Here is a 24,310-nt window from a genome sequence, read left to right on the forward strand (position 1 = left end):
AAGAATTTCAACAGTATTGGATTTGAATTCATTATAAAATTTGTATTAAACAATGTGGCTACGTATAGATATACGTACCATGGTCATGTCTAAAGCTTGAGATCTAGGCATTAACAGACACGGTGTTGAAATGGGGCAATTATTTAGCTTTTAGGGAGTTATTCTGACCAATAGCTTCCCAGTTAGGAAAAAATGAAATTTCACAAGCAGGCATCATGTTGGATTTTCAAATTATTTAGTTCAAAGAAGTTAATGACCAAACAAGTGAGTATATCCCTGTTTCCTCCACCTCCAGAAACATAATGTCCCTCTGTGTGTGTGTTCAACAATCCATTTATTTCCCCCAGAGAAAGGACTTAATCTACCTGAGTGTGCCTAAGAGGTATCACGGTTTACTCTGTAGACCAATGGGTAATCTTTATTAACTAAACTCTGATCGGCAATTGACCATCTTCTTACCCACATCTTACATCACGTGCGTGAAGGAGGTAGACTTTCAGATTAATGCAGAAATATTACTATACATCTGAAGAAATCAAAACGCTGCAGCAGTTTACTATATGATACAATATTTTGTTGCCAGAGCTATCTAAAGATGCTGGTTCATTTATATGTGATTACTTTTTCTCCAAATTTCCGTGAAAATCACAAAAAAACCTTCCATGTTAAAATCTCAAAGGTGTGACTGACATAGACATTCTCTTTTTCCACCTGTGGGGTTTTTTCTTTGTTTTCTTTCTGTCAAATGTCTGTATTTTGGAGGCTGTTTCATTGATTTTTTTTTCCCCTAGAGTTCTCAGTCTCTAATAAAGGGAAGTAAGACTTAATGACTTAATGCTCTGTAGTAGAAGTTACTAGCGTCAACTTTTAATATATGCTTGGAAAAGCCATTAGAATAAATTATTGTAAACCACCGATTTCCTTTTGTATTGTTAGGTGAGTGTGTGTGTGTGTTTCGCTTTAAAGTTTCAAACTGGTATCCCTATCTATTTGTTTAAGGCTTCTTATCCTTCTACATATTGAGGCAGAGAAATACAGAATCTAAATGTGATTTAATTGGTTCAATTTGCTGTATATTTTTATGCTAAGCTTAGGTCCGTATCTTGATGAGCGCAGATGTAGTCGTGTTCGAGGCGTACAGCATCACGTTGCTTGCATTTCCTTATTTTTACAAAGCAAGCGTCTATCAATCACACAGATAAATTAGAAAGAAACATGTATAGACATAACACATGGAAAAGATTTTTCAGCGTGCTATGTAATTATTAACCTGATTTTTACTATTGTAAGAAGCCGTGAATTGCAGATAGCATGGACGAAGTTAAATGCTTTTATACTGGATACATTTTGCTTATACAGAACTCTATAGGTATGGTCGAACAATATAATTGAAGCTTTGTCAGCTCCGTAACCTAGCAACAGATAATACTGTTAGGTTACTGAATTGCTCCTGGTTGACAAGTAGGGAGTATTTTTGTGTTTATCATGTTTGCTAATGATGGGCTCCTTTCCAAAAGGCTTGTCTTAATCTTAATTAGAGTTTATCAGCAGAGGTCTGCATGACATTGTGCAGACACTGATTTCATAAATAATAAAAAGTGCAAGTGAAAAATTTGGCAGGATGGAGAGATATTTAAGGGCACTGCTTCTAGTAAGAGGAGCGTGGATTTCCAAAATATAATCGAGCTTGAACTGTGACTTTATTCTTTATTATCGAAACTTGTAGTATACTTCACTGCAGTTTTGACAGCAATTATGAAAAAAAATTTATAAGCTTCCTGTTAGGAACCGTATCTGTTTGCACAAGAACTTTGATCATAAACATTACTTAGAACAGTAAGTACATGGTTTTTCAAGAATGTCAAGGTCTTAGTGGTTATTACTTTCTATGGAACCTTGAATGTATCTGTCCTGTTTTGTGAAGGGAGTGGTGTGTGGGTGTGGAGACTGGGAAGAGTGACTATGTTTGCAGCATTAGAGGCAGACAAAGAGAGGATCCCAAAATAACCTTTCCATTTGGTGGAAGCAAGAGAGGTATCAGATAGCTGCTTTAGTGCCCGATGTCATTTGATAAAGACTTCACGCCCAAGCAGCAGGAATGTGATTTTTTTTTTCCCTTTTTTGCTCTGGTTTATACAATATGATCTTTCACAGTTTGGAGGGGGATACAATATGATTGACCATTCCTAAGAATAAGTTACAAACCTTCAAAATAATAAAGAATTAAACATTGTAAAACCAAATGTCATTCACAAATTTACCAAGTTCCTAACTGGTTTATTCAGTTGAAAGGTGACGCTAAGTCATTACATCCTTGCTTCATCCATCTTTCTCACCTTTTCACTCAACACTCCCCCAGTCTTCAAACACTCGAGGACAAGGGGAAATTCAGAGCTGTTTTCAGCTGCCATTTTCTAAGGTTCAAAATCTCCCTACTGGATTGTTTGGACCTGTCTATGTATTTGGTTACCAAGAGACTTCCGTTCACAGCGTCTCACTCTTTCTGCCATATACAGACACAGAGAGCTCACCCTGATGCTGGCAATTCTCAGAGCTAGAGGCACATGAAGCCCTCTGGAGAGCTTCTAAAAAGTAACGAAGCCCAAGCATCACTCCCGGAGATTTGGATTTGACTGATTTGGGGTAGGACTCGGAAATTGGTGTTGATTAAGAGCTCCCAGGTGAACTGACTGTGTAGTCAAGATGGCCAAGCAGTGGTCCACGGTTATGTGCAATTGTGATTGCTCAACTTGTAATTGAAATAGGGAGTTGGAAAAAGGCTACCTTCCTATTTAGTACTACCAAATGAATTTAATATGTGTGAAATGTTTATTATAGCACTTGGCACGTACTGAGTGCTTTCTAAGTGCTGGCTATTCGAATTATGTGTTAGTCTTATTAGAAGGTAACCTCAAGTTATTCCATATGACAAATATGGACATTATGCTCCAGATCATAGCTATGCACTTAACAGCTGTATCTCATCACTGTGTAATCCTCTTGATGATGTTTCATAAAGTGAACCATCTTATTTTTGATTTGGAGAGATAACTGTGCTAAAATTACTCAAAAACTGAATGATCAAGTACAGCGCGGTGTAGTTTGTGAACATCAGAGGTCACTGTGACTCCTTTGGGACACCTGGTTTTTCCCAAGTACGGCATCCAGAGCCAAACTGCCTTGTCCAAATCCCATCGTCCATACCTTCCTCCCTTCCTCCAATTCCCCATTATCCATGTGACCTTGAACACCTTACCTACACTTCCAGACTCATGATATCACAGTAAAATGGGCATAAATAAAAGCCACCTTACTGCTTTCTTGGGAGAAATTAAGATACCACATGCAAAGCTCTTAGCCCAGTGCCCATAAGTAGCACAGAGAAACCACTTAATAACTGTGTGATTATTACCATTATTAGCCCAGGGGTCATAGAAGCTTAGAAAGTTGCTCACAACCTGATGATAATCATCTACAGGACATCTAGCCTGGGGCTGTCATTTTATATGAGGCAGGTAAAGAAATTCTCTAAGATCACTCCGTCAGCAATCATCAAGTCAAGACCAGAACTAGTTTCTTACCCACCCACCCGTCAAGTCCTGTTTCTTGTCCATCTTTGTGCTGGGGACAAATAACATTTTCAGGGACTTGGGGTGCCAGCTGGACCTCATTATTAACACGTAATCCCTTACACCAAGATCATTTGCTCCTGATGGCTGAGCAAAGAAAGTCGGAAGAGTTTTATCAATTAAGCATATATTATTGCCACATAGGCACGCCACCCCTTTACATAACTCATTTGTTTTCAGATCTATATGCCATTAGTTTGGATTTGTATATTAAAAATTTGCTTGGTTTAAATCTGGGAGCGTTAAGCACACTACTGCATATGAAGGCCACAGAAAACTTCCATTCAGGCGTCTTCAATTCCATGTCCAGAGAGGGTCGACAGGAACACTCCACTGGTGCCCCGAACGCAAGCAGAAATCCAAGTCAACAAAACCATCAGGAGCTATGTCACTCACAATTTTCAAATCTATACAAGTATCCAAAATTCATTCAAATGAAAGCAGTTTGTGTGGCCAAATACAGTCAACTCCATCTTAGCAGCTACTTGAACTTTCAAGATGTTTTGTTTGTTTAAGTAGCTTTGGTAGGAAAGCTGGCAGGAGAGAAGAACTTACTCTGTTGTTGTAAACCGTCTTATATGGAAAGCCCTTTATGAAAGTGAGACTCCTATCTTTAGCTGTGGCTAAAAAAAAAAAAGACTTGTGCAAATATGTGAGATTCACAATGGTGGTTTTTAGTGAAAAAATGGTGCTCTCATTTTTTCCCAATTTTTTTTTTATTGTGGTAAAATATATATAACACTAAATCTATCATAACCATTCTTAGGTGTGCAGTTCCATGGCATGAAGGACATTCATATCATCCTGCAACCATCACCATGGTCCATCTCCAGAACCCTTTTCATTTTGCAAAACTGAAACTCTACATCCATTAGACAGTAACTCCCCATTGGCCCCTCCTCCAGCCCTAGCAACCATTAGCCCACTTTCTGTCTCAGTGATTTTGAATACCCTAAGGACCTTATTGTAAGTGGCATCTGCATTGTGCAATGTTTGTCTTTTGTAACTAGCTTATTTTACTTAGTATAACGCCCTCAGATTTCTTCCATATTTTAGCATATGTCAGAATGTCCTTCTTTTTTATTTATTTTTTTAACATTTCTTTCCTTTTTGAAGCTGAATATTCCATTGTATGTATATTCCACAGTTTGCTTATCCATTCATCTGTCAATGGACACTTGGGTTGCTTCCATGATTTAGCTATTTTTAATAATGCTGCTATGAACATAGGTGTGCAGATATCTCTTGGAGACCCTGTTTTCAATTCTTTTGAGTATATACCCAGAAGTGGAATTGCTGGATCGTAAGTTAATTCTATTTTTAATTTTTAATGAACTGCCATACTGTTTTCCCGTGGCTGCACCATTTTACATTCTCACCAGCTGTGCACAAACCCAATTTCTCCACATCCTTGCCAGAACTTGTCATTTTCTGGGTTTTGTTTTTGTTTTTGTTTTTTGATAGTGGTGTTCTCATTTTAAAGCCAAATGTAACATTCTTTGATTCGTTTCCATTGAACATGAGGTCAGTAGGATGAAGACACCAAAATAGCTAAATATCAACATAATTTAACATTTGCATGCACTCAGATTGCTCCTTAATCAAGACAGATACTAAGGCCTTCTATGCAGTTATCAATTAGAGTTGGCTATATCTACCCTAGCTCCAAACACCTGAAGGTAGGAAACTGGTTCTTCTTGCCCCCTCAGTCCCATGTCAGGGCTAGAAACTATTTCTGCTTCTAACTGGTCAAGATGCAGTATGTGATCCACGAATGGATACAGCCTTAGCCCTCTTTTCCAAAATGAGTTAGCTCTCTCCAGTGAAGCAAGGATACATTTGCTCATTGAATCCATAGGCTTTTCTTTTCTTTCTGGTGAGATTTCTTCTCTTGGATTTAGCAGGACAATGAGAAATGAGAATAATAGTCTCAACCTGACCAAACCAAAACGATACTCATGACCAATTACATAGCACTTACTATATGTCAGGTGCCATTCTTAAGCTTTCATATCTATTAGCTTATTTTATCCTCATAAGAACACTGTGAATTTGGTACTATTATCAGCATTCCCATTTCCAAGGATGAGGAAACTGATCTGCAGAATGCTTAGGTGACAAGTTCAAATCACACAGTAAGTGGCAGAGCCAAAATTTTTTCCCCGGCTGTTGGTTCCATCGTCCGTAAGCCCTGCAGATGGGATCATATCCCCAACTAATAGTTACACTTGGGATGTTTTATTGGAATCTGTCATTGAAACCATGTTACCATACCAGACATATATCTCTCCCTATAAATGAATCCCTAAAGTTGAATACTCTAAATTCACCATCTAAAAAACTCAGCCAAATGGTTTCAAAGAGCCAACATTTGGTTTTTGTGGTGCCATTCTCTTGGTTCCCCTATAACTTCCAAACACATGCTCTATCTTTTTTTCTTTTAAGATTTTATTTATTATTTGTCAGAGAAAGAGAGGACAAGCAGGGAGAGCAGCAGGCAGAGGGAGAAGCAGGCTCCCGCTGAGCAAGGAGCCTGATGGGGGACTCTATCCTAGGACCCCAGGGTCATGACCTGAGCCAAAGGCAGATGCCTAACCAGCTGAGCCACCCAGGCGTCCAGCTCTCTCTATCTTTAAATTATCACTTCTCCTCCACCCACATCTTAAGTATTGAGCTTTCCAAAATTTCAGTCTGTTTTTTTTTTCTTTTTGCTCTGTAGTCTTCCTGCATTACCACATCAATGCAAAGAGCATCCACAGTCATTTAGAATGTGCTGATGACTTCCAAAATCTTTTTTTTTCCTCCAGCCTTATGTCTCCTCCAAATTCCAACTGCCTCCTAGATACATTCATTCAGAAGCCCCTCAGGGATTTCAGATTTTACGTTTTCAAAGCAAAATCCAGTATTTCTGTGCATGCACATACACGCACATACAACAGACATGCACGTGCACACCTGGGCTTTGGAGTCGGACAGACGGAGCTCTAAATCATGATTCCGTCGCTGGCCATGTGTGTAGCTTTGGGGAAGTTAGTTAACCTCTCCAAGCTTTAATTTTCTCAACTCTAAAATGAGGAAAATATCACCTACCTCCAAGAATAATTGATGTGATTGAAACAGATGAAATACATAAACCCCTTAGCCTATTGGGCCCAAAGAAAGTGCTCCTAATTAATACAACTGTCTCGTTACTGTCTGTGTAATACCACTGTTAATACATCAGCGTTACTGCCTCGTTGACGGCATCCCCGCCGTCTAGTTTCCCAGGCCGGAACCATTGAGTTATTTTCAGAAGCCTCCTTCCTCTTCCTCATCTCAGGAGATCAGCCCCGTTCTCTCTCTCTTGAACTTGGCCCTTTACTCCCTCACAGTTTGCATCTCTCGCAATTGAACTAGTACAAGAGCCTCCAAAGGGCCCTTGGGGTAACACTTCCTGTGCGCTCCCCACCATGATGAGCCAGACAGAACTGTTTTTCTGTTACTTTCGAAGCTGTCCTGCCCTGCACTAAACTTTTCTGGGGGAGGAAGCCCTGATATGTAATGTCTGCTAATTCCAGTGGCAAGTGCTTCAACTTTCACCATGGCCAATTCCAAGTTACTAGTGTGATATCCAGTAGCACAGAAAATGCCTGACCATTGGACCTTGTGCCCTAGGATCCAGGTCAGGCTGGTGCAAGCACACCCCCTGCCTGTGACCAGCCCTTTCTCCTTCAGACCCCAAGCTCCAGCAAGGTGGCCTCTGAACCGTTACCAGGACCAGTCAGGCTCTTCCATAATCCTGCCTTGCATGCATGCCCCCTTCTCTGCAGCAGTGATCGACCTGCCGGCTCCCCCACACATACTTCTGCTATTTTACCTTTATATTTCGTGAGTCGGTAAAAAAGTCACCTTGGATGGCTGCCGGACTCCCCTGAGACCTGTCAGTTATTCACTCTTCTCACATTTCTTTGGCATTAGGGGATGCCACCCATCCTGTGGTATCGGCATCCATCGCCTTTATGTGTGCATTCTAGCTGCTGGTGAAGCCGCGAGCCCAGCATGGCACACAGCAGAGGGTCAATGAAGAGCTGATGAATGAATGATTGGAGAGATTAAAATCCTAAAACAGCTGACTTCCTCATCAAGTCTACACGGTACATTTTCAGTCTAATTCAGCCTTTCTAAAGGATATGCTCTGACTAAACCATAAAATGAGATAAAATGATAAAGATAATAAAACATGAAACATTATTCAGTATGTCAGAAAACATATTACAATCGCCAGGCTGTTTAATCATGTAGAAAAGTCATTTTTGCTTACTTTTCATTACACTTCATATTCCTGAGGCTTATTTTATTTACTTATATGGTCTTTCTGGTTCAGCGTTTGAGCCCAAGGATTCTGAGTCATCCTGCGACATCGTTCACTGCCGGGATAGAGATTAGCTATGCTTGGTACCTTCTCCAAAATCTCAGTTTCTCCTGGGAACCTGAATCCAAACCTTTCCTTTTGTGAAAGATGCCCACAGCTGGATTTACCAAAAGTGTAAATTTCTCGAAAGGGGTGACATACTACCAATAACGTAAGTCATTCAGTTCTTCACTGAAATCCAGTGTCTCCCGGAGTGCAGGCTACGAAGTAAACCGGAACTGAGGAGCCTGGCTCTGCCCGCCCCCGCCTCCTTTACAAAGACTCACTTAATAAACTGTACCCCAGAGGAAAGATAAGGTGCAAATGATCACCTTGTCTACAGCTGTAAGTACTTGGGATCTGTATGCACATCAGAGAAGGCAGAGCGGCTGAACGCAGAAGCCTTCCTGGGGGAGGAATGGGCTCGGGCAGACACACGGCCACCCAGCGCTTTGCCGTGCTCAGCGCCCCCGCAGACACGCACTTTAGCTTCTCTATTTGTAAACAAGTGAGCGCCAAAGTGAATCTGTTTTTCAACTTTGGGAAACTTGGGTGCTTTCAAATCCGTTAGAGTCAAAGTGAGGGGGAAAAAGTTGTTTTCTAGCCTTTTGGTAGATTTGGGTTTCACTTTTGGTACATTGGGGTTTGACTTTGCAACTTCCGCACAAATTCGAGGTACGTAATCTTAGCTGTATTTTTCACAAACTTGTACTGTCGCGGCTGGTGTTCTGTTTGCTTACCTCTAAAACGTAATCAGCTGGTGTAATTAACTGTCCGAGGCTTCTCTGGAAGTGTCCCGATCCTTCTGTGCGACTCTGCCATCTCGTGTGCTGTTGTTACCTTTTCCAGCAGACTTTTACCACAAGTTGTTTAAAAACTATGATCTATTTAAGGATGGAGGAAATGAAGTGCAGTTGAAGAGACAGTTATGCCGAAAGATAAACAGAGCAATATTACTTATCAGAATGGGTACAATTTTGGCTTGCTTAATGAGTACAATATATAGCTTCGCAATATATACACAATGAGAAAAAAAGCTTTATAACATATCAAGTATGCCACATTATTTCAGGCATAACTGTATAGGATACGTATCTAGGCCTGAGAGTGTAGATAACAAAATATAAGTGCTTTGCCTGTCTAAACATGTTAAATAAATGAGCATACACTATCGCGTTCCAATACATTAGAGGATGCACTTGCATAGTTAATTTTCTTTTTAATGCACCACACGTGATCATTTGAAGTGCGGAGCCAGAGTATATCTTAGTATTTGAAGAAAGGGTTCTTTTCATTTAAACAAATCTTTATTTAAATAAGCCTTTTGAAAAGGATCTGTGGCATATCTTCTTTTCAGGAAGTTCAATCAGGGTAAATGGAGATAAAGAAGCCGCATTATAAGGAATACTATATAAGTAAAGATCACTAAGCCAAAAAAAAAAAAAAAAATGGCAGCAGACATAAGGAGAGTAAAACTAGCTGGAATGTTATTTTAACTTTCTAGATTTTAGGAGCTTTCCTGTACTTTGTTTTGTTTTCGGTATGTGGGTATTTGGGGAAGAAAGATCGTGTGGGGGCGGGTGGGAGAGAGTAAGAAATAACTTCTTACGTCCATAAGGTACCCAAAGAGTAACTGCAAAGGCTCATGGGCAGTAAATTTCTGCGGTTGGATCCCTACCATGCCTCTTGGTGAGCAGAGACCATGTCATAGCATGGTCAATGACTAAGGCAAACCCCAGGAGGCAAACGGTTCCCAAAACTCGCCACAGATGATATCTATCCTTGGTTCTTAGCCCTCTCCTACTGTCGGCCACTGAACAGTTCATTTCATGCAAGGAATCTGATTTTCCACCTAGGAGGGAAGAGGAGTACAACCGTGGTCTCAATCAGACGCTCCAGCCCAGCAGAAAGTGACGTGAAAAGCCTGAGAAGATGCTCCAGTGTACAGCGGGCTGAGTGTTCTAGTCAATTCGATCTTTCTCTTTCTTTTCTCTTCTTAATAGGCTCTTTCTTTTCTCTTCTTAATAGGGGGTCAGCTCTGGTGCACCACGACGAAGGCCATCTCTGAGGGTGAAGAGCTAATTGCCTTTGTGGTGGATTTTGACTCAAGGCTACAAGCTGCCAGTCAGATGACTCTTGCAGAAGGGATGTACCCTGCGCGCCTGCTGGACTCCATTCAGCTGCTTCCTCAGCAAGCTGCCATGGCTTCTATTTTGCCTACAGCTATTGTCAATAGTAAGTGCTGAGTGCAATAGCCCAGTACAAGAGCTTTGTAGTGCTGATGGGTGTTTGTGGGAGGAAAAAATGTCTACTGACAGGCAACTGGGGACAGACTTTTTCTCCAGTGTTGTGATTTCATTTTATCTTCTAACTTGTGTGTGTGTGTGTGTGTGTATCTGTGATCACTTCTCATGGGAGTATGAAAAGGACACTTAAATTCATTCATTTCAGGTTGGATTCTTGAATGTCATGCACAGAAAAAAAAAAACTGACTTTCTAAACTAGTTGAACAACATTCACAGATACTTAGCTCTGAGAGGTCGAATAGCTTTCACTGATGCTTCTTTAGTAGAATAACTGTGGTATTCCTTAAGGGCTACAGAGTTAAAAAAATTTTTTTTAAAGAAAAAATGAGAAATCGAATTGTGATCAGATATACTAATAAAGAGAAAGTATACCCTGGGTAAATCAATACATCAGCTAATACAACAACAAAAACAAAAGAAACATAGGAAAATAAAGAAAAATACATACGAGCTGAAGAATTCCAGACATGTATGGAGAATTTAAAAATATGCTCTGGCAAGTATGCCTTCATAATTATATTTTGTGAAAACAACTAGTGAACTTAGTTTGTATTCCTTGAACACACCGAATGACACATTATATGACAGAAAATCAGTCATCCAGGAGTCCCCAGGTCTGAGTTCTAGACTCAGCTCTGCTCTGTGAGAAAACATGAATAGCAGTCACATCGTAAGAGAAGAATAGATTCCAAGGCCAGTAGGTAAACGAGGTATTACATTTAATCAAAAACATCCCTGAAAATTCCTAAGATTGAATGATTCAGAATTATAGATATCATAATAATGTCTTGATATTTTAAAAATAAACACTCAACAATAACTACATTCTTGCTGTCACAATAGCCTTTAAAGAAATTCTCAGGTGTATCTGGAATTACTCTATATCCAAACACTGGATCCAATACACCTAACCTGAGGTGATATTTTAGCATAAAATCCTTCGTGTAAATGTAGTTATTTTCTTTTACTGGATCTTTGCTTTGATTCCAGTAGTGAAGAAGTTGAAATAACATAGGCCCAACTTGAATTTGAAGCCAAAGGGTTTTATTACCAGAGACATTAGGAATACCTTAAATTACTGTGAAGCTCCAATGTGTGAATGGTATTTTTAATTATATTTGAAATTATACTCTGTTTGCTTTCTGTAGCAGGATAACTATTGACCCCAAATAAATCAGCATAGATGCATACAGACTTCAGTCTCATTCTGAAATAAGCTATCAGTTAAAACTCATCCTGCTTAAATGGACACTACACAAAGCAATATGGCCCTCTAAATGGGTGGGAAGAGCTCAGTAATAAAGAGCAGTAGTATATAATTTTATAACCAGATTTTATTTTGTAATTCTATATTGTACTTGCTGTCCTTCCTTCTCATTCACTAGAATTTGGTCCTCAGTTTTCTCCTTGTCCCCTTCAACACGCTCTCCCTGAGCCATCTCCTTCACTATCCCAGGTTCCATCACCAACTCTGTATTAACAATTCACAAATCTCACATACAGCTGTTTCTTCTGAGTTTGGGACCTCTGTTGTCACCTTCCACATGTTCCCCTGTATTTCTTACAGAAATATCTAGTACCACATATCTAACAGAGTGGCCGTATGCCTCAGTTTGCCCAGATTAGCCCCAATTGCCAGTGTTATCTGACATCCCTCGGAATGGTGCTCCCTTTCACTACAGAGTGCCAGGTTTGCACAACAGTGGGTCAGGTTTGGTCACCCTATACCTGTCCTTGCCTGACCTCATCACCTGTCTGTCATCTGCTCCCTACAGAGATGAATGAAACTTTTACACAGAAATGCTAACAAGAGCCTGGGCATTGAAGAGACCTTACCTTCCACTCTAGCATCTAATTGCAAAGTAGTGGCCATCACTCCTAGTCACTTCTATTCCCTCAGTATAACTTTTCTTCCTCTGTGGCCCCTTTGCCATTGATACAGAAAAGTGTTCCCACTGGGTTCCAGTCCCAGTTCACCCACTTATGTGATCCTGGGCAAGTTACTCCATCTCAGTTTCCTTGCCTATAAATGGATAAAGGGGAAAACACACACATGGAGTAATTTTTCCTGAGTAAATACATACAAACTACACACAAAAATATCCTAGTATGACTTAACTCAAACTCTATCATATTTCACTTAGATTATTGCAACTGCATCCTCCCACTTGTGTCTTCCTTCAGAATTCACGAGCTTCAAAGCTGTACTTCACTGTTATGATTCTATAATATCTGATTTTGTCCATCTCTTGCTTAAAATGATTCAATGATTCTCCATAATCATTGAGATAAAAATCTAAACTTCTTAAGAAAGCCTACAGAGTCTCTGATCACTGCTCTTCCCTCCTCCAACCTTATCTCTTCCAGTCCCCATCATGCCCCTTGCCTGGAATAGCCTCCCAGCCCTCACCCAGTCCCTCTCTCAGGCTCCCATGCCTCGCCCTTGGCTGTGCCCCTAAGACCCAACCCTCTTCTCTACCTCCCTTGCAAAATGTCATCCTTTACCACTCAGCTAGGGCACCACTCTTCCCTCTGAATCCTTCTCTGACCTTGTCCTTCTTCCAATCCTCTCACCCACCTAGTGTCTCATCCCACACCTCAGGCACTCCTCAGATGCCTCCATCAGAATGGTCATTGCCACCGAATGTAATTATCTGACCCCTTATTCATCAACCCCAGGAGACTGTAAGATCCTTGATGACAACTTTTTGATCTTTTATTTTGTTTTACACCCAACTCAGCATAGAGTCTAGCACAAAGTAGGCATTCTATAATTAATTTATTAAATGAGCAAATGACGTCAGGAGTTGGTATCAGGGCTAACTTAAGTTCAGCTATCAGATCCTTACCTTTTAGTCCATCAGATAAGCCAGTTCACATTGCTATTTATAAATGTGTATTTTTCTAAACCCTAAATACATTATAAACAACTTAAAATTAATCTCCTGTGCTTTTCCTGTTGGAGCCTCTTACAGTACCACTTTCCGAAGAAAGTCTGTGGGAAGGTAAATTGCACTGGGTGTAACATTTCTTTAAAAGCTTAGTCCTGGCCTGTGGAACAACACCCAAGACTGCACTCATCACTGTCTGATTGCCTGATTCAGAACCTGAGAGCAGTCTTCAAGAAACATGGAACTAAATGCCACTTCACCCAGGGTTGGTTCCAAATGGGCAGCAGCTAATGTGTCCCTGTGTTTTCGCCTGCAGAGGATATATTTCCTTGCAAGTCTTGTGGCATCTGGTACCGAAGTGAGCGGAATCTGCAAGCCCACTTGATGTACTACTGCAGTGGGAGGCAAAGAGAAGCCGCTCCAGTGTCAGAAGAGAACGAAGACAGTGCTCCTCAGATTTCCAGCCTGTGCCCCTTCCCGCAGTGCACCAAGAGCTTTTCCAATGCCCGAGCACTGGAAATGCACCTGAACTCACACAGCGGTAAGCGCTTCCCTTCTTTCTTCTTGGGCTCTAGCAGACTCTGCTGTTTCTCTACATACATACATACATTCACATATGCCAACATACATAATTCTGCATCTATCTAACTATAGCTAACCATAAGATCAAAATCAAACTTGCTGGATTTTATGTCACTTATAATCAGTAATCAGTATATCCTACTCAAAGGACTCGGGTCTGAATTCTTCCCTAACAATTACAGTACTCAGATTACAGGCCAAATCATTCTATTTTTTTTTTTTTTAACGGCACCATTTCAGAAATAAACTCTCAATACCCTTTGTATGTTGTCATTAATATTCATTGATTTAAGTGTCAGGTGATCTTTGGAAACTGACCATATTATTTCCCACATGGTAGGGAATAAATAGTAGGTACATAAAAATAAGTATTTGCTGAATTGAAATAACACTGTTATTTTGATAGATCCAATTAAAATCACATGAGAGAAATTAACTTTTAAATACGAATCTATAAAATCCTCTTGACTTCCAGAGCTTGCAGAGCAGCTAAGTTGATTTCTATGACATAAAACCACTTTTAGTACTACGGTGTTTTTAAATTCCTTAAGAAAAATTAGGCTAAAAAACAAATAGTTTTTTTTGTTGTTGTTGTTGTTGCTTTAAGTTCACTCTTCAACAGCAAGGTGGCAACTGTTCCCATTTTACTTTGGAATCATGTGCCCAAGTATTGTCAGTATTATCGCATAGTATTTTACTTCATTCCTGTATTTTTAAAAAACTTAAGTTAATCAAATGTACAGAATTATATTAACTCTAGATACTTCTAGGAACACTTGTGACTAGGACAAACCAAGGTTTGGGCATCACAGTTTTCCAGCAGCCCTAATACAAAACTTAGAAGGTACTGCTGGGTGACTTCCTTCACTGTTTTTGCTTGAGTTGAATAATTAAACAACTGAAATAGGTGCTGAGTTTAAAACAAAACAAAACAAAACTAGCTCCACCCTCCAGTGCCCTAGTACGGTGCAAGTTTTGTCTTTGAACCTATAAAAACAGGCAATTTCCCTTCTAGTCATTCTCTTCCCTTTCCCTACAAATGAGCTATCTTTATGTAGGTGATAAAGCAGAGGAAGCAGAAACAGGTCGGTTGTCTCAGATGGTAAGTAGCCAAACATTCACAAAACAAAAAGATAGAGGGAACTTTCAGCTAAATAGAAAAATGAGTATTGGATCAGTTAAGGAGAAAAGGAGACATGAAAAAGAAGTCCCCTTTTATTGCTGTAGGACTGAATTTTTTTCTACGTATTTTCAGCTTACAAATATAAAAGGCAGTTCTTATTTTAGTCTAAAGTGCAGAGAGCATAAGCCATGCCTGATTTAGCCATATGGCAGTAAATGGGAACTAGAGTTGACCTTAGTGAGTAAAAGTGTCCAGATCTCAATTCCCGTACATGAGGGGGAGGTGTTCCCCCCCCCCATAACCACCAGGCAATCCTCCAGATACCAGAATGGGTGTCCTACAGCTTAACTCAATCCTGACACTATCACCAGGAGACAGCATCAGATTTTCCAGGTTAAGGGGTCAGCCCCCTGCCCCAACTTCAAATGCCAGTAGAAAACCCAGGTCATTACCTATGCTTTGACCAACTAGCTGTAAATTAAAGATTGCTAAAACCTCCTCTTTGGGTTCAATTAATTTGCTAGAGTGGCTCCCAGAACCCAGAGAACCCATTTACCCACTAGATTACCGGTTTATTATAAAAGGTAATGATTTAGGAACAGCAAGATGGAAGACATGCCTAGAAGAAAGTATGGGAAAAGGGTGAGGAGATTCGGTGCCCTCTCCCAGGCTGCCACTCTCCTCAAGCCAACTGGGAAGCTCTTTGAACCACGTCCTTTTGGGTTTTTATGGAGGCTTCATTACAGAGGCATGATTGATGAAATATTGACTGTTGGCAATTTAAACTCAAACTCCTGAGTTTGGGGAGGAGGGGCTAAAAGTTCAAATCCTTTAATTACAAGATTGGTTCTCAATGCAACCAACCCCACCCTTAGGTAATGTAAGGGCTTTCTAAAAGTCACTTCATTAACATAACAAAAATACTTTTATTATTCTTAACACAGGAAATTCCAAGGATTTAAGGAGCTGTGAGCCAGGAAGCCTTGTCAAAGACTTAACGTATATGAATGACCAAACATGTATTTCTTATAAATCACAACCTCACAGTAAAGTTTCCTCACCAGTCATTGGTGATACTCAAAATATTTTATAACTGACTAGAAACAGTCCGTGATCAGTCAACACGGATGTCGGTCCTAAACAACTGTATTTAGTGTGCTGGTGTCTACCAGCTGAACATCAGCCCTGGATAGAGATAAACCATGTTCAGCAAAATCAATGCATGAAATTCTAGATTTGTACCAAAGATAAATTAGGAGGTTATTAATTACTTTACCAAATGGTTCCTACTTGGATTCGTTTGACTAAATACCTAGTCTAGTGCACTAAGAGTTATTTGATTTGCACACAGGTTATCAATGTTAGTTCTAAAGTATGCCTGCTTCTTCCTAATGCGGAGCATGGTGTTGTGATGAGAAGGTTCGCGGATTAGAAATTATAAAATCTGAGGTTTGGGCATGCCTCTGTCATTGAATAGCTTTAGTGCTGTAATCAATTCCCTTGATTTCTTGGATTTGTTTCCTGACCTGGAAGATGGAGACAGTGAAGACTGCCCTGCTGTGATCCAATAACACACTTGAACGTGTTTTGGAAGCTGTGAGGTGTTATTACTATGATGACACCTGACAAAGGATGTCATAAGAAAAGAGCTAATATCACAAATGAGATTCTGAAAGATTTCAATTCAATCCTGCGGTGCAGAGGTTTTTATCATTAGAAAGCCAATGCGCGTGGTTCTCAGTATTCTTATTTTGTATGTCTCTCCAGGAGTGAAAATGGAAGAATTCCTCCCCCCTGGTGCTAGTCTAAAATGCACCGTCTGTAGCTACACCGCTGATTCTGTGATTGGCTTCCACCAACACCTGTTCTCCCATCTCACTCAAGCTGCCTTCCGATGCAATCACTGCCACTTCGGCTTCCAGACTCAGAGGGAGTTACTGCAGCACCAGGAGCTCCACGTCCCTGGAGGCAAACTGCCCAGAGAAAGTGATATGGAACACTCTCCAGGCGGGGCGGAAGACAGCCTACAGCCAGCTCCAGACTTGCTGACCAGGGGCGAACTCCCCCAGAGCCAAAAGGCCATGCAGACTAAGGATGCGAGCTCTGACACAGAGCTAGACAAGTGTGAGAAAAAGACTCAGCTCTTTCTCACTAACCAGAGACCAGAGATACAGCCTACGACTAACAAACAAAGCTTTTCTTACACAAAAATTAAGTCTGAGCCCTCGAGTCCAAGACTTGCCTCATCTCCGGTTCAGCCTAATGTTGGGCCTTCTTTCCCCGTGGGCCCTTTTCTGTCTCAGTTTGCTTTCCCTCAAGACATCACCATGGTCCCTCAAGCTTCGGAGATCTTAGCCAAGATGTCCGAACTGGTCCATCGGCGACTGAGGCACGGAAGTAGTAGCTACCCTCCCGTAATTTACAGTCCCTTGATGCCCAAGGGGGCTACTTGTTTTGAGTGTAACATAACATTCAATAATTTGGATAATTATCTAGTGCACAAAAAACATTATTGCAGCAGCCGATGGCAGCAGATGGCCAAGTCCCCAGAGTTCCCTGGTGTTTCAGAAAAGATGCCTGAGGCCGTAAGCCCCAACACTGGTCAAACCTCCATAAACCTCCTCAACCCAGCCACTCATTCTGCTGATCCTGAGAATCCACTTCTTCAAACATCCTGCATCAATTCTTCCACCGTTTTAGATTTAATTGGGCCAAACGGGAAGGGCCACGACAAGGACTTTGCCACTCAAGCCAAGAAGCTCTCCACCTGTAATAGCAACGACGATAAAATTAATGGAAAACCTGTTGATGTGAAAAATCCCAGTGTCCCCCTGGTGGATGGGGAGAGTGACCCAAATAAGACTACCTGTGAAGCTTGTAACATTACCTTCAGCCGGCATGAAACATACATGGTCCACAAACAGTATTATTGTGCTACGCGCCACGACCCTCCGCTAAAGAGGTCTGCTTCCAACAAAGTGCCTGCCATGCAGAGAACCATGCGCACACGCAAGCGAAGGAAGATGTATGAAATGTGCCTACCTGAACAGGAGCAAAGGCCTCCCCTGGTCCAGCAGCGATTTCTTGACGTCGCCAACCTCAGCAATCCTTGTACCTCCACTCAAGAACCCACGGAAGGGCTAGGAGATTGCTACCACCCAAGATGCGATATCTTTCCAGGAATTGTCTCAAAGCACTTGGAAACTTCTCTGACGATCAACAAATGTGTCCCGGTTTCCAAATGCGACACTACTCATTCCAGCGTTTCCTGCCTCGAGATGGACGTGCCCATAGATCTCAGCAAAAAGTGCTTATCCCAGTCTGAGCGGACGACCACGTCTCCCAAAAGGCTGCTGGATTACCACGAGTGCACTGTGTGCAAGATCAGCTTCAATAAAGTCGAGAACTACCTGGCCCACAAGCAGAATTTCTGCCCGGTCACCGCACATCAGCGTAACGACCTGGCTCAACTCGACAGCAAAGTATTTCCGAATCCAGAAAGCGAACGAAACAGCCCTGATGTCAGCTATGAACGAAGCATAATAAAATGTGAGAAAAATGGAAATCTGAAGCAGCCTTCCCCTAACGGAAACTTATTTTCCTCCCACTTAGCCACCCTGCAAGGCCTGAAAGTCTTTAGTGAAGCCGCTCAGCTCATTGCCACGAAAGAAGAAAACAAACATTTGTTTCTTCCCCAATGCCTTTACCCTGGAGCAATAAAGAAGGCAAAAGGAGCTGACCAGCTTTCTCCATATTATGGAATAAAGCCAAGTGATTACATTTCTGGTTCTCTTGTCATCCATAACACTGACCTAGAGCAAAGCACAAACGCGGAAAATGAATCTTCTAAAGGCCAGGCTTCCTCGAACGGGTGCGCTGTGCCGAAGAAAGATTCCCTGCCGCTGTTGCCCAAAAACAGAGGCATGGTCATAGTTAATGGTGGACTAAAGCAAGATGACAGACCCGCCACCAACCCACAGCAGGAGAACATTTCCCAGAATCCTCAGCATGAAGATGGCCACAAATCTCCCTCTTGGATCTCTGAGAACCCATTAGCCACAAACGAGAATGTCTCACCAGGAATTCCTTCTGCGGAGGAACAGTTGTCTAGTATAGCAAAAGGTGTGAATGGCTCCACCCAGGCTCCAACCAGTGGGAAATATTGCCGGCTGTGTGATATTCAGTTCAACAACCTCTCAAACTTTATAACTCACAAGAAGTTTTACTGCTCATCACACGCGGCTGAACATGTCAAATGAGATAACTTCATAAACACCAGTCACCTTTGGTACCAGTGTTTAGTATGTTGTTCTACCCAGTCCGGAAAAAAAACACAAAAAACCCACAAAAACAACAACAACAGAAAAAAACAAAAGCTGTTTGAATTACATCTGGGCAATCAGGAGATCGTTCATTAAGGCCGAGTTGAAGACTTAAGGTGTAATTCCATTACAGTCCATTAGTAAAGTGTATTATTGGTGCCATTTTCAAAAAGAAATTAATTTATTTTACCAGCAGTATTCATAGCTGTGGTTATGTTATTTTTTATTTAAAAACTTTATATTAAAGTCATTTGTAATGTTATTGTATAGTTATTGTGTAGCACATATGGTTTGCACTGTATAGTAGCTTTTAAAGAAAATAGTCACGAACAATACAGAAAAGCATTTTAGAAATAGCTTCAAAAGCACTTGTGTATCTTGATTTCTTCTTCTATGCTGTTGCAGATATATGTATATGCTAAAATATAACTTGCAAAGATGTTCTAAGTACACATGCTATAAGTTCGCCTTAAGATTTCAATTCTTGGATAATCAGGCTCTGTTTGCACTTTATATTTTAGCAGATACAGTCTCTTAGTCACTAGGCTTTGCATTTGTATGTAGCTGTATGTTTCTGTCCATTTTCTTAATCTTAAACATGTATGTTAAATGAAGATGGCAATTTTTTTCTTGTATAGTACTTGTATTTTCTTTCGCTGATGCAGCTCTGTCTCAATTTTTAAACCTTTGCTGTTAAATGCAATACTTTATAAAGAATGAACAAAATTACTGGAAGCAGTATTGTAAGTAATGAAGTAGTATCAATCAGTTTTATCTTTTGAAAGGCACAGTCTAAATCGAAACCCTAAACTCAATGCTGCAAGTATGAATTTAATTCATATATAAGATCTATTTAAATATAAGAGTAGCAATACTGCACCTGGTGATCACAAAGATAATGTTCTACTTCTGATAGAAATAATTTCTCAACAAATGTTGTTACTATGCATGTATATGGATGGAATAAAATTCCAGATTGTTGGAGAAGTTTGGCATACTTTTTTTCTTTAAAATACAAAGGGAAGTCTATATACCTATTCTCTGTGATGAGAATAGGTTCAAAATAGCACTGAATAGCTGAATATACGATATACACATGTGTATATATAGTAACATGTGCATATATATATATTATATATATAGTAACACAATGCCAAGTCAGTAAAGGAATAGACTCTCCATTATATGCACCTAATTAATATAACTTATTATATTAAAATGAACAGGAGACTCCAAACTATGGAACTAGAAAACTTCTCTATTACAACTGTATATAATAAGCTCTTTCTGTTCTCTACCCCCTGACCACTGTAGCACAGAAAAGAACAATTTCATGTGTCTGAAAGATTTGCAAAACCTATGCACAAGAATTGTAACAATTGTTGATCAAATGCCCCCAACTTTTAAATGAAGTTTACCAGGGAGGGAGGATTGCATTTTAAGGAGCAATGAAGTGGTATGGTCAAGTGATTCTCATGAGTTAAGACATACAAATTTCATGCCAAAATTTGCAAAAGAGCCTAGATTTTACATATCTCATTTGTGCATTCCAAGGATTTGCATATTGACCGGGAGTGGAGAACAGACAGCATGAGTCAGATCATGGAGGACCTAATGGGCTGTCAGGAGGGGTTGAGGTGTGATTCAGTGGGCAAGATGGCACCTATTGCCAATCAAGACAGACTGTAGTCTATTCAGTTATAGAAACATCCTGATCTGAAAAGACAATTACCTCATCTGTGGTTAAGATGCACCATTTGCAGATTGTGATACACTATTATTTGTCCATATTGGATTTGATAACCTAATGAACATAATAAGGTGCTAGCCCAAATGTAACATAAATACTGTGACAGAACATAAAAAAAAAAAACTAGGTTGTCAAGAACATTTCTCCAGTTGCTTGTCGAGAATAACTATTTTTCAATGTAAAATCTTGACCTTCACTAATATTTTCCATTTCAGTCAGTGACTAAACAGTGAAATGAACAGAGCTGATCTGCTTCATAGAGTTTTGCAGGAATTTCTTGAAGCATCGGAGCCTTGGGGCACCACTGGATGTTCATAAGGACCTGTGCATTTCTCAGGTGGGAACTGGCAGGACTGGATATTTGTAACAGGACTTTTTTTCCCCAATCTCTTCTTTTCCTCTTCTCTTTTAAAAAGAGAAAGAAAGAAGAAAGAAAGAGAGAGAGAGAGAAAGAAAGAAAGAAAGAAAAANCGCCTGGGTGGCTCAGTCAGTTAATTGCTGCTTTCAGCTCTCAGGGTCCTGGGATTGAGCCCCCTAATTGGGCTCTCAGCTCAGCGGGGAGCATGCTTCTCCCTCTCCCTCTGCTGCTCCCCCTGCTTATACTGTCTCTCTCTGTCAAATGAATGAATAAAATATTTAAAAAAAAAAAATAGAAACAGTGACAAGGTGAAGTGTGAGGCCTGGAGGCTAGAGAAAGGGAGATTTGCTAGAAAAGGCCATAGCAATGGTCCACACGGGGACTAGTGAGACCCACACCAAGTGAATAAAGAAGGACAAGTCTAGGTACAGGCTTCCATTATAACAGATGCTGAAGACCAAATCAAAGAGAAAACCCAAGGTCTTCAGCCCTCACTGATGGAAACACCTTGTGTTCAGCAAGACAATGTGGGGTCAGAATATTATCACCAGTCAGAGGGTCTGGGGGAAGTGAAGTAAAAAGAATGACAGTTTTATGTTGGTTCTTCAGATTGTCTGTGGTATTTAAACCCTCTACCAAGCACGAAAATGTCCTAAATCAGAATATCTGAAGGTGGGCCTGGATTTCTAGGGTTTTTTGGCAAAGCAACCCTGGGGTAGCTCCTTTGTCTTCCTCTGACCACAGCTGGAAATCACTGAATTAAATATAGAGGGGATGGGAAGCGGTATTCCGTGGTCAACACCACAATAAATTAAGCTGGTGGCAGAATTTAAAGCTCAGTTGGTCTTCAAGTGTTGCTATCTCATATTCAACACATTTTGGTGTTTATTATAATTTTTAAAAAATTTAATACATGTGTGTTAATATTGAAATTAAAACTAACAAATTAAGTCATTAGGGAACCTGGGAACAATATTTGAAAATCTTGTAATCAGGCGGAGCCCTCTCATTTCCAGGCAAAAACTAAGGGTCAGACTTTAAGTGCCCAAAGTCACAAAGCCAGTGGGTGAGACCCAGACCCATGAGTCTTGTTTTCAGCTTACCTCTCCACATCATGTTCCTTTCTCTACTACACCAGAAGGAAAATATGAGGACGTGCAGCGAAAATTCCAGCTACTTTTTCTCTCTCTGATATTAAGTCTAGCTCCAACAATCTCTGGAGATAGAGAAAAAGCATATTAGTTTCTCATGACTGCCATAACAAATTACCACAAGCCTGGTGACTTAGAACAACAGAAGTTTATTTTGTTATGGTTCCCAGCCGGACTCTACAAGTGTGTAGCGGCACGGCAGAAACTGGTATCCCCAAACTAGTAAATCTCTTGGAACTTGATTGAGACGTGAATGTTATTAACACACATCGATGATACCCATAAAGAATATAGCATCTAAACTAAGAAGTCTCCACTGATCACTCCAAACCCAATCACGAGGCAGAATTGAGTCTGATAACAGCCCTGCACAAGGCAGTATATCTGTCTGGAACTTAGCAAACCTTATTAATTCAGAGAATCATAAAAAAGCAGACAGGGGCTGGGCGAAAGTTTACTTTAGCACTATCTAGAAAAAAAGAGTTTGCTCAGTATATTAATAGAATACACAGGATTGAAAGAAAATAAACTGTTTTCAAGAACCTAGTGGCCCCATTTTGCAAGCAAATAATATATTAATTTCAAATGATTTTTTATCTTTATATTAAAGAAGAACGTCAGAGCTTTCTGCTTCACAACACTTCTTCGATCATTAACTCCACTTCCTACATGACATAGCTTGGTTGCAGAGGATGTGAATTAATGACATTCACTAAATCCAGAACTTTTTTTTTCCTATCAGAGTTCAATGAACCTCAGGGAAACAATCAAATAAATAAAATACGATGTTGTTATACTTATGAAAAAAATGCAGTGATGAAATAGTCTTTTAAAATTAATAACAGGGACATAAATGTTATAAAAATATAATAAGGAGATGATTCAGATGAACAAAGAATGAAGGAGATCAACACAGAAATTGTAAGAAAATATCTGAAGAGGAACACAGAAAATTCAAGACAAAAGAATTAACAAGAAGGTGTTCATACCAAGACACTCACAGACACACCTGTGTGGACACACAGACTCCTTCCTCCTATTACAATGGATGAACTGTCCCTGATCTTTGTCAAAGCCAATCCTTCCACTTAAGCTTTTCATTCCTCTAGCAGATTTGATGGTTTAGCTTCTCCGTTTATTCCCTCCTTCCTGGCACAAAAGCGACAGATGTGTCTTTTTCCATTTATGCAAGGACTCAGACAAGAAGCATCAACATGTGCTCTGAATGGAACTGTGACCCAGAAACTAACAGGTCCTTCTCACATGTCATGGACCATAATCCATCGATTTCCTAATCCTGGAATTTGGAGGGAGTTCCCATAATGCTCAGATTAAATTCTCTGTCAGTCTTGTGGATGGAGGCTCGGAGCAGATTCAATGGAATGCAGGGCTCAGAGGAATGCGGTATTACATGTGTGTAGTGCTGAGCGGTGCCATCCCTGCCACATCGATAGTACAATTACTCTTACCAATGAGCAAACCGAGGCTTAGAGCAGTCGAGTGTGCTCCCCAAATGACAGAGCCGTTAGAGCCGAGTCTTGAGCCTGGGGTCCACCGTAAAGCCTTTGCTACCCTTTCCCATGAGCCTGGCTCCCACTTGCTCTACCTCAAGCCAAATCCCTGATAGTCATGCTTAGGCCTGCCTGACACCATTTTACTGCCCACTGGCACTAGAGTTGCCTGAGTTAGGAGAATCATTTGTCTCATTCTGCCGGGGACGTTTCCGGCCGGGCTTAGAATTTGCCTGAAATTTTTCATAGTAAGTATTATTTTTTTTTAAAGATTTTATTTATTTATTAGACAGAGAT

The 24,310-nt window shown here is 40.5% G+C and overlaps 1 protein-coding gene across 2 annotated transcripts in view; it reads left to right on the forward strand.

Annotated features, from left to right (window-relative positions):
* Nucleotides 1–20,224, forward strand: part of ZFPM2 (zinc finger protein, FOG family member 2) — a 464,759-nt gene extending 444,535 nt beyond the window's left edge. The window contains exons 6-8 of one of the 2 annotated variants that reach the window (XM_034668468.1): nt 10,048–10,254; nt 13,533–13,757; nt 16,689–20,224. In XM_034668468.1, coding sequence (XP_034524359.1) covers nt 10,048–10,254; nt 13,533–13,757; nt 16,689–19,180 — 2,924 coding nt within the window. In that variant the 3' untranslated portion in view covers nt 19,181–20,224. The remainder of the gene's footprint in view (nt 1–10,047; nt 10,255–13,532; nt 13,758–16,688) is intronic. The other variant, XM_034668469.1, reaches the window with a different exon arrangement.
* Nucleotides 20,225–24,310: the final 4,086 nt, after the last annotated feature.

This window comes from Ailuropoda melanoleuca, chromosome 9 (assembly GCF_002007445.2).
Source record: "Ailuropoda melanoleuca isolate Jingjing chromosome 9, ASM200744v2, whole genome shotgun sequence".
In the NCBI taxonomy this organism is placed as follows: domain Eukaryota; kingdom Metazoa; phylum Chordata; class Mammalia; order Carnivora; family Ursidae; genus Ailuropoda; species Ailuropoda melanoleuca.